This window comes from Nelusetta ayraudi, unplaced genomic scaffold (assembly GCF_046127955.1).
Source record: "Nelusetta ayraudi isolate G7.1 ecotype Tasmania unplaced genomic scaffold, CSIRO-AGI_Nayr_v1 ptg000096l, whole genome shotgun sequence".
Classification (NCBI taxonomy): domain Eukaryota; kingdom Metazoa; phylum Chordata; class Actinopteri; order Tetraodontiformes; family Monacanthidae; genus Nelusetta; species Nelusetta ayraudi.
This window is the reverse complement of record NW_027466146.1, coordinates 357,205-368,126: the sequence shown is the minus strand read 5'-3', so window position 1 is coordinate 368,126 and position 10,922 is coordinate 357,205. Positions and strand designations below refer to the sequence as shown.

The window sequence follows — 10,922 nt, the reverse complement described above, 5'->3', positions numbered from 1 at the left end:
CCCTTTTGTTTCTTTGAAGCCTCTTCACCCTAATCAGTACAAATGACACATACGGAAAGCCCACGATGCACGTCTAAAGGAGAATTTATTATATTATTAATTTTTACAAACAGTTTGTTAAATAAGAAGGAAAAAGGTTGAACACCAGCATTAGGAGGGACATAAGGGTGAAGGTTAGTCACAGGAGCAATTGTAGTAGAAACTCTTAGTTTGTGTGTGTGTGTGTGTGTGTGTGAGAGAGATATTGAGCATTTTTAATGCCACAAGAAAACCAAAATGGACTGTTGTAAGACATGATTGTGTTTAAATGACTCGTCCCAAAAACAAAGACAATTTGAAGGTGTGTATGCAAATAGTCCCAACCGTGTGAATTGACAGTGAACGGAACTGAAAAGAAAATACAATAATAAAAGAATAAAACGGTCGTACTGAACACTGTGCAGCATGTTCTTGGCCACAGGGGAACATTTCACCATCTCCTAAACAAACAAGCTCATGAAGGAGTCTAAGGCCTACAAGGAGGAGCGTCACACCACAATCAGCAAAAAAAAAATTAAATAAAACAAGAATACAGCGAAGAACCGATGCTCTAGTGCCTCAAGCTGTTCTACAGAAGGGGTTAAAAAGGGGAAGTGAGCACAACATTCATGTTTTCACAACCTAGCCGGCCTCCCTGAAGGACGGCTGACTGCTGCAAACCTTGATTAGCATAATCTGGATCAATACGAAGTGGGAACCCCTGCAGGAGGAACGCAGCCGCGAGATCCCGGCGCGTCGATCGGAGGCCTCCGGCGAAAGGAGAAGAAGGAGCATTTTCATGAAAGAGAAGCACTTGTGAGGCGCCTGTTGCAAAGGAACAACTCATTCTTAATGCGAGATTTAAGACATGCTGAATGAAAGCTAAGAGAGAGAGAGACGTGGGGAGACATTTGTGGTTAACCAGCTTTAAAGCAAAATCAAAAGGCTGCGCCGCCGCGGCACAGAGCACAACTGTGATCGTTTACATTCACATGGAAGTGTAACAACTGGTGACAGTGGAGGAAGAGGAGGAAGAGGCGGAGGAGGAGTGGTGATGGGCACCGTGTCAGACTAAAGTATGAGGTAGCTTGTCCGTTTGTGCTCGTCTCAGCAGCTGGTTTGTCTGTTGGACGCCACACACACACATACACACACACACACACACATACACACAAGCACACAAACGCACATTGAACGTGTTCAGCACCAGAAGCTCCCAGCTGCACATTCACATCACGGACACGTCGCACACACACGGCAGGCCAGCGGCTCCGTGCTTCGTCTTAATACAAACCAAACGGTGCTGTGAAATGAAAAACAAAAAGCCCCAAAAAAATTATCAGCAAAACAAAACAAAAAAAACAGCAATCACACAGAAAGATTGTCACACTCTGCTTGTACTCAAAGGGTTTAAGAAACGGCAGAAGCCAGAGAAAGTGTCGACGCCTCAGTCCAGGATGAAAAAAGGCCGATTCACAAACTCCATATAGACGGAAACAGACAGTGGTGTCACAACACGAGCGCCTGCATAGTTTATTTTTTGTTTTCGCCCCCCCGGAAATGCACCTCAGTTACAAAAACGAAGCTTTCTTGATCAACAAAAAAACGTGTTAAAACAAACAGTAAAACAATTTTAATCTGTGCAATGTTTTATTCTACAGTTGAACCCAGAGCTGAAAGCTCTTCTTTAGAACTGAGACGACGCAAAGTAACCAGAAAAGAACAAAACAAACAAACAAACAAACACCTGGTAAATAAACGAGTCTGGCGGTGAAGCCTCTGAGGCCGCGAGGGTGGGTGGGCGGGGCTGTGGGCAGAGCTCTGTGGAACCGACGGACGCCAGAGAGCACCAGTGGACTCGGACCACTGAAGAAGAAAACACCTGCAGACGGGTGAAGTGAAGAATGCCGCTCGTCTAGGAGACTTCGGTGTGACCCTGCCCCTTTGGGAGGGTGAGGCAGGGGGGGTTGGGAGGGTCGGGGGGTGGGGGGGATGAAGGCGGGGCAGAGTGAGGCCGGCTGGTGCTGCACTGCTGCTAACCTCAACATGTGGCTGTCGTCTGAGGCCAAGCAGGTCCTCGTGGAGAAGAAGAAGAAAAAACCAACCAAAACCTACCCATAACGTGTGAATTTATACATATTTTTATAGACTTTTGTATAGGTTATATAAAAAAAGGCTCTATTTGAACTTCACCCTCAGCAAATAACCAATCAAGGTGCCGTTTGGAAGGGTCCACCACAGTCCGTCATACCACACGTGCCGTCTGGATGCAGGGTTCGCCCTCCGTCTCCCGTCAACGGGCAGACGAGCCGGAGGCTGAGCGGCGGCGGCGGCGGCACAGGGTCGTCACCGGGGTCGTCACCGCCGCCGGGTGTCCATACTCCCGGGGAGCCTCGGCCCCGCCCCGCCCCGGCGGAGAGCGTCCCCGCCGAGGGTCAGTCCTCCAGCAGGTCTCTGTCCAGGTCCATGAAGGGCTCGTCAATGTAGCTGGCTATGGCACACAGAGAAGTCCTGTCTGAGCCCAGCAGCACCGACACCGTCTCCTTCCAGTAGCTGAATGGGATGCAGGAGCTCTGAAGGGGGGGGGGAGAAGAGAAGATCAGGGTTAAGACGGCGCCGTCCATGGCTGCTGTGGTGGTTCCGTGTCCTGAGTTCTGATGGATGCACACTTGGAACTACCAAAACAAATCATCTTTATTTTAATCTAAAAAGACACAAAATGAAACGATTAAAACTCGCCCACAATTCTTTATCATTAAAGTAATATTTTATGATCATGTTTCATCTGTTCGTTGTTGTTAAACAAGAGACCACAGATAAGGAAGGTATCATAAATAAGACATAAATGATTTATCTTCATCAACTTACAACTACAAGAGTGAAACTGAATCATCTGTACAGAAAAACCATAGATGTAGCAGTGATTTTAATTTTGCTTCTGTCCACTGGAGGGCAGCACAGCATGTTGGTGACTTTGGTTTTCAGGGTCAACCGTTCAAGCGTTGGAGAAGCAGTGACGTGGACAGACTGCAGCCCTGCTGACGCAGTTTAACACACAGCTAATCGGTTCCATTTCAGCTCATATCCACTTTTCTATGGCCGCTGACGCAGCACCACCGCCGTCAGCTTTTACTAGAACAACACAAGCTCCTTAAATCAAGCGTGTCCCGGCAGGAGCTTCACCAGAGCACCCGGAGGTGACTGTGCTGAGCTGCTGTCTCGCGTGCCTCCAGTGTGGACGGAGAGGACGCCGAGGCCACTCACATTCTCCAGACAGGTGCTGTCCTTGTCCTTGTTGAGGTAGTGGCGCTGCCAGAAGCGCAGCAGGTTGTGAAAGTTGTTGAGCAGGCAGCCCGGGTACTTCTCGGCGTACTCCTTCTCCCGCAGGGCGTTGAGGTAGAAGGGCAGTTTGGCCTTTCTTCTGGCCAGCATCAGGATCACCAGGCTGGTGTTCAGACAACTGACGTTCTCCTGCAGGGCACGACGTGGGACGGCAGGTACGGAATGAGTGAGAGTCAAGACATTAACGTGAAACTTCATTGAAATGTTGTGCACGATTAGGAAAGCAGACCTGCGTGAGCGTCTGCACGTTAATGATGTTGATGAGTCTGAAAAGGAAGGACAGCCGGTTCTCCACTCTGGCCATGTAGGACAGCAGGCAGCATTCTGACAGTACCTCCACCACTGGTGCACGCACACACACACAGTAACACAGACAGACCAATTAAAAGCGATGAAAACAAAAGATTTCTCTGGAACCAAATGATCTCCACCATTGGTGACTCACCTTTGACGTCTTCGGTTTGGCTCTCAAAGCGGTCTAGAGACAGCACGATGCAGCGTACGAGCATGTTGGAGTCCACCAGAGAACTGTTGATCTGCGTCAGGAAGGTCTGAAACTGGAGAGAGGAAATAATGTACGACTGAAACCGTGTGCGACTTTTAGAAAACAGCAAAGGAAATGACTGGGGTGCAATTCTCCGTCACTATCAGTAAACACGAGGGAAAGTGGACCACAAGGAACGTTAACAGAACTGAAATGCAGTTCCAGGTTACATTTGCGTAACGTAGAGATGAATTCTAGCAGCTCAATGTCGAGCAGTTCTCTCGCATTTGTGAGAGAATTGGGAAGCTGCTCCCTGCTTGTCAACACTGACGGCGGCAGAATGACAGGATGAATGCTGCCATGAGGAGTGTTAGATCTGGACTGAACGTTTCTTCGTCAGAAGAAGAACAAAGACGGGCATTTACGGCTTTCCTCTGCTCCCTACCGGCTTTGGCCAGGTTTTAGTTGGACACCGCAGAGCGTCACAGACGGCCATATGGTGTGGACAGGAATGACAGGAAGCCGAGCACTGTCGCTAAGTGGCATTGCAGCAGAGAAGAACCATTGAATTTAAGGAGACGGTTTATCAGATCATCTTCTCCTGGAAGACCTCCCCTTTACAGCCCAGACATGTGACGTGCAGCCCACTGGATGAGCAACGTGTGCTTTGTTGCGTGGGGTTGTCGGGTTGCGCGGGCCGTACCTTCTCCGGCGTGTTCACGTATTTGTTGAATCTTTTGAAGGCATCAATGTTGAACTTCATGAGCTCCCCGAGCAGATCGAAGTAGCTCTGCAGGACGTCCCGGGACGTGCAGCCGCTGTCGATGATGCAGAACAGGATGTGCTGCCGAGGGGCGGGAGCAGAGAGTGAGCAGCCAGTCACTCCAGAGGAGTACAGTGTGGGGTGCGGCGGTAGGGAGGGTCACAAACAAGGGAGAAGCGACTGGCAGTTGTGGCTTTACCTCCAACAGACCCCTCTTCAGCAGGAACATTTGGTCTGCATAGGAAGTGGCTCCTCTGAGGAAACTTTCCACAGCACGGGCCTGCCAGAATCTACAAACAGAAAGAGGAAGTGAGGCTAAAAACAAAAAGCAAAACTGGATATTTATAAAAAGAAACAGATGGCCTGAGAACGTCTGGTGCCGCAGCACAATTTGTCAGCATCTGGCATTTAAACGCTAACTGGGGGGAATTGAAATCAGATTTATTAGTCAAGACGATGTTCAAAAAAATGGAAAATCGATTTTCCTCTCGCATGCTTCTCGGCCGTGCGCCTCTATATGTCTATTTTACAAAATGTGAAAGTTTTGCACTTTATTCATTCATCGCTGCTCAAGATGATAGAAAAAAACTTTTATTTTGAAAGTGATGTTTGGTGAAAGTCAGTTAAGGTTGTCACTTTATCCACAGGGGGATTCATTTGTGTTTGGTTCTTAAGTTTTCACTTTAATCTCAAATGAGGGAACTTCATCATTGTTTATGAAGAACTTGTGAAAGTGAGGTTCTCACTTCATTAATCCCAAGGGATTCATCTCTGTTTGGGTCAAGAAGACGGTCAGTGTTGTCACTTCACTAACACCATCTTTCAGTTGCGCTTCATTCTAAATAGGGAAGTTTGTTTGCTATTTGAAAATGGATTTTTATGTTTGTCCAAAATGGCCCTAAATAATTTTCACTTTTTTTTTGACTCATCTCGTCCTGCACTGCAGCGTCGTACTGGACCGTTTAAGGTGACGCACACTAGACACACCGGCACGCAGATCAAGATCTATTGATTCCCAGCCCTGCCCTGGACTCTGACGCAGCTCTGACCTGAAGGACGAGTCCGGGGGCTCCCTCTTCATGACAGTGAGGATGCGTGTCAGCAGACCCTTCTTCCCGTCACACACCAGGCTCCTGTCGGTGTTGACCAGAGCTTCCACCTCGGGGATGTTGGCCTTCATGGATATGGCACTCAGTTCGTTCAGCTCCTGGCTGTTCAGCAGGAGGTATTTGTTCCTGCAGACATCGACAGGCAGAATATTTCAGCCGAACGCCGGTAACGCAGCAGTCCGAGCAGCTAAATCTAAGCATTTCCTCCACGGCATGCGAGAGACATCCATCATGTGTATATGAAAGACAAACAGAGACATAGAAACCTTGTACCACCTTAAAAGAAACAAAAACCCTTCCTAGTCAGTTAGAGTAGAATCACTCACTCGTGGTGATCACTGAAGCTCTGCAGCAGCCGCAGGAACTGGATTTTAAAGGATATTTCCTGCATGATGAGGAAACAAGCATTAGTGGTCAAGTCATTTATTCTACTGAAAGCTTTTTCTGCCACGACTCCCCCACAAAGTACAAGTTCTTACAAATCAAACCAAGCTAAATTATAAAGTCAGATGGCAACAGAACAAAGTGCTTTGTGATTCTGTAATTATTTCCATCCTGTGCAAAAATGGCTTCTACAATTTAGAGGAGCTTTGCTGTAAATGCACCACTTCCCTTCCCAGGTGGTGCAAGCTGACCTCAGGGGACGCAGGGCTGAGTTATTAAAAACAGATTTATCTAAATACCCCGGGTCAATCTGCAAGAGCAGCACTGAGTCAGAGGTTCGTACCGGACTACAGTCGCAGTTCTCATTCTGGCCGTGCACCACGTGGTTAGAAGTGGTGTACTTCCTCCAGATGAGCTTGTCAAACAGGTTGTTGAGGCCTGGGATGAGCCTGAACTCAGCCAACATCTTGTGGACCTGCAGTAACAGCAAACAGGAAGCAGAGGAGCAGACAATTCTGGTAAATAACGACACTCCAGTTTAAATCCAGAGGGGGAAAAAAAAACAGGTTGTGGAACAGCACCTGGTTCCTCTGCCGCCCCATGAGCAGGACACACAGCACGTAAAGCACTTCCACTTTGTACATGATCTCATGGACAATCTTCATTGACTGAGGCAGTCGATGTCTCAGGGGACTGGAGGCTAAAGAACTTTCGTCCGAGGACTCTGGAAGTTGAAAAAAAAAAATAAAAAAACCCTCAGCTCAAAGTTCTCCAACTTTCAATTTCCGGGTGATTGTCTGACGTCTCACCTGTGCTGCTCTGCTCCGTCTCCTCTGTTGCCATCTGCATGAGGGCGTCCAGCACCAGGGCGTTGTCCAGCCAGGTGTACCAGTCCTCCAGCTCCTGCTGGAAGTTGGCGCCAGTGGCCTCAGACACTTTCCTGGTGGCCAGCTTACACAGCCGCTCGATGAAGCCGGGGATGTTCAGCAGGGTCACTGTGCCAAAGAATAAAACACACATGGGTTTGTTTTTTTCTTACCATTCTTCTCACAGCACAACAAATGTCTGAAGAAGGTTGGGCAGAGACTACGCACCCTGGTTGACCTCGGCTCGCGACGGGCTGGCGTTGCGTTTCTGCTGGGCGTTCTTGGCCAACAGCGTGTGCTTGTCGTCGTTTCCAACGTCGGGCTCAGAGATGGTGACGGACAGGATGCGGCAGAAGTTGGCCAGCCGCTGCTGGTCGAAACTCTGGACCATGCCCGACAGGTTGGGGATGCCCTCCAGCTGGATCATCTCCTGCAGACACACACAGTCACTGAGTCAGGTGAGAAGTTTAGAGATATTCAACAATTGCTCACACCTGCCAATATCAACATCTTTCATAGACTTCTGAAGACACAACAATGAAATGGATCATATTAACTCATCAGACAGAAATGTATCTCTCAATACACAAAAGAAGCCCACTGAAAATCCCAAACAGATAAAAGGGAACTTAAAGTGACACTAGTGATATTTGTGATATGTTACTTTATTTCACCGAGACCTCATCAAGAACACGTACGAGGTTTAGATCCTGGTGCTGAGGCTCTTACACAAAGAATTCTGACCTTTTTAACTCCAAGAATGTCTTCAATGAGGGTGGCAGTCTGCAGGAAGGTCTTCTTGTTCGTCATCAGGGTGAAGAGAAAGAGCACAAAGTCGTCTCTGGCTGCCAGGCTCTTTGTCACTACCTCCATCTGTGTTTTGGGGAAATGCAAAAGAAAATACGATGGTGAGAAAAACACACACCCGCGAGCCACAGCGTCACACGATGGGCCTCGGAACGAAATGTGACACTTACACATATGCAACAGTTGTAGAGAACACTAAGGCAGTCTTTAACCAGGTCATCATTCACTGTTGGAGGAGAGGACGCGTCACATTAGTGCATCGTGCGTCATTAGAGCGAGTGGCAAAACTTGTCATGACAGAAACGTTCACAGACGTGACATCAGCGCTGCTTACTTTGGGTTTTCTTCTTCTGCATAGTTAATGTCGGCCTCATCAATATCTCCACGAGCAGCTGTAGAGAAACAAGACAATTCAGTGCTGTTAGCAAACACTTGTGGAGCTAGTGACCATAGCAGGAAGCAGTAATTGCCTGTAAAACTGAAGAGGAGTGACCAGTGTTTCTGTGGAAAGCAGAGGGCTACAGTTGGAATTTTCTGCAGCCCTACTGGGATTTCTTGGTTAATTATTACTGCACGGCTCACACATGTGGTGGATGGAATATTAAAAAAAAGAAAAAAAAGACAATGGGTTTCATATTGGAACTTCAGTGCATGAGACTTACATCGACCCCACCAAAGAGGTCAAAGGTGTGCGTGTTGGGGAAGGTGGATTCCTGAGCGGTCTTCCTGTCCTCCGTGACAAAAGACATGGCGTCCATCGACAGCTGGGATGATAACACCTGACAAAAAAGAAGAAGTTTGCATTCACTCCACATCCCTGAAGCACCAAATCAGAACACGGGGTAAATGGTGTCTACAGGCAGTAGCTCGTCAGGCCACCAGTGATGTTACCTTAAGAAAGTTGTGAGCGTGGGAGAAGTCACTGTTGGGGTGGCTGCTCTCATACAGCTTCTGCAGCAGAACTGGGATGCCATGCCACTTGGCTCTTTTATCTCTCTCCTGTAGCAGGCCTCCTGGGAGCTGCAGCACACAAAGCAGATAAAACCTGAGACGTTGTGCTTCTGTGCATCAAAGGAGAAACGTAGGTTTCGGCTGAGCCAAGTGGAAAGCCAACGTACTAACTTTATTTTCGGCAACAACGGAATTGTTGCAAAACAGTTGGAGGAGCACCGGTTTGAAGGAATCTATGTGTCTGTCTATGTGGTTAGTTAATTACAACCATTTTTTATTTATTTTTTAAAACCAACTTCAAATTGGTATCGGACCATAAACCCAAGGAACCGCGACGGGCAAAAGGCAACAACCCTTGTATATGTTACCTGACGGCAATCAAGAAGTGCTAAGCCCTAAAAATCATAATGACTGACACCAACAAGTAAGATTGACCTCTAAATTTAGGATGCATCAGTGATGGAACTCGCAAATTCCAAAATCTGACTTAAAAAAAGAACACATCATGCGAGTATGCACAGCATTTCTCTTCTCCAGGGTGGAACTCTGAGTTTCTATTTGTCATCATAAAGTCAGATAAGCATATAAGACAATGTAGACATTGACTTTTATTTTTTTTGGCCAATTCTTTCTTATGGGTGTAATTATTGCAAATTCTGCTATTTGAAACAATGTACAACAGCTGGAAAACATAATGCTGGCAGTAAAACCAAGCATTTTCCCTACACTAACAGTACATTTCCCCAAAGGGAAAAAGCAAACTATTACATGCAATCGCATAAACTAGGAAATGCATACTGAGGAGCGTTAAAGAGAATAACAGCTTCAGAGACAATAATAATTATGATTATAATTAATACTGCAGCATGGTGACACACACACACACACACACACACACACACACACACACACACACACACACACACACACACACACACACACACACACACACACAGCTGACGCTGGACAAGTTCTAGCAGGTTTGTAGGCAAAACTCATTCTCGGTTTGACTGTGAATGACGGACAGCGGCGCGTCGTCAGTACAGGTGTGACGTTCGTCAACATACGTCAGTGAACGCACGCGTGCGTTTCACAACAAAACGATATGCCCCAAAAATCTGCGCAGGAAACGGACTTTGTGAGGCACGTCGTCAAAACTAAACCAACGTTCCCGTTTGCACATTCAAAAAATTATATTTGGGCGTCTCCACTTGCTGAGAACAAGTTAATATGGTCGCACTGTGCGGTTACGTAATCACCTGAGCTTAGTTAGTTGGCTTAGCTCGCCTTGGCTAGCCGATACTGCTCAAACTGCCAACATTAGCAGCTGTCGCTAGCGCTCATTAATTGGTTTAAACTTTTTGTTTTAAAAAAAAGAAAGAAAGAAAAACAGCACTGCGGCAACACTGCTGCGCACACCCCTTGTCACATGAACGCTCCCCTGTGTGAACGGTCCAGTTCGATGCCCGTTTGCACAGAATTCAGTCCGGCCTAACATGCTAAGCTAACACGAAGCTAACAACAAAAGAAGCCAGTGGAGACGCTGGAGCTCGTTTCAGAAAAAAAAAAACCTTGTAAGCACTGACACCGTTTTAAGTGTCACGGCGCAAACAACTCGTTACGGACAGGAAGCCAACCGGGGTTGAGCTCCGGGTTCTCGTGTTGTCGTTGTTATACGCCGTAATGTATCTGTTAGCTTTTGCAGACGAAGCTGACGAGGGTAGAGGGGGTGGGGGGCGAGAGAGCGACCGCATCTCCCCGCTCGATCCCCGCACTGGCGTCTCCGTGTTCGGCCTCAGAAGCAGCGCGACTCCCTGGTCTCGACCGAGCGACGCCTCGACGTCTTTTGTCTCGGAAAACGACCGCGTTTTCTCTCACCTGCGTGCCCCTGCTGAAGCCCTTGCCGGTGATCCTGACGGCCGTGAACTTTGCAACGATGTTGCCGCTGCTATTCCTCCGTTTTCGTCCCGTGTGCTGCTGGGACTCGGAGCCCAGAAGCGTCGCCATTATTTCTTCTTCCTGAACTGAAGCGCCGAGCAGGAAGTGAAATCGAGTCGCGGAAAAAAAAAAAAAAAAAAAAAATACATTGGAGGCAATCAAGCTGCGCGTGCTGCTGGAGAGAGACCCTCCACTGAATAATCACGATTCGCCACACGGCCAGGACGACATGTGGTTCAAATTATTATAGACTTGTGATT

General features: G+C 47.7%; 1 protein-coding gene across 1 annotated transcript; it reads right to left on the bottom strand.

Moving 5' to 3' along the window:
- Positions 1–66: 66 nt before the first annotated feature.
- Positions 67–10,783, bottom strand: trpc4apa (transient receptor potential cation channel, subfamily C, member 4 associated protein a). The gene is made up of 18 exons (XM_076047968.1): positions 10,603–10,783; positions 8,665–8,793; positions 8,436–8,552; positions 8,108–8,165; positions 7,944–7,999; positions 7,711–7,839; positions 7,195–7,396; positions 6,910–7,095; positions 6,682–6,824; positions 6,444–6,575; positions 6,043–6,101; positions 5,657–5,842; positions 4,807–4,897; positions 4,548–4,688; positions 3,806–3,917; positions 3,590–3,702; positions 3,283–3,489; positions 67–2,591 (listed from the first exon to the last, which is right to left on the bottom strand). Exons 1-18 carry the CDS (start codon positions 10,729–10,731, stop codon positions 2,454–2,456), a joined length of 2,328 nt encoding a protein of 775 aa, XP_075904083.1. The 5' UTR covers positions 10,732–10,783; the 3' UTR covers positions 67–2,453.
- Between the last annotated feature and the right edge of the window lie 139 nt (positions 10,784–10,922).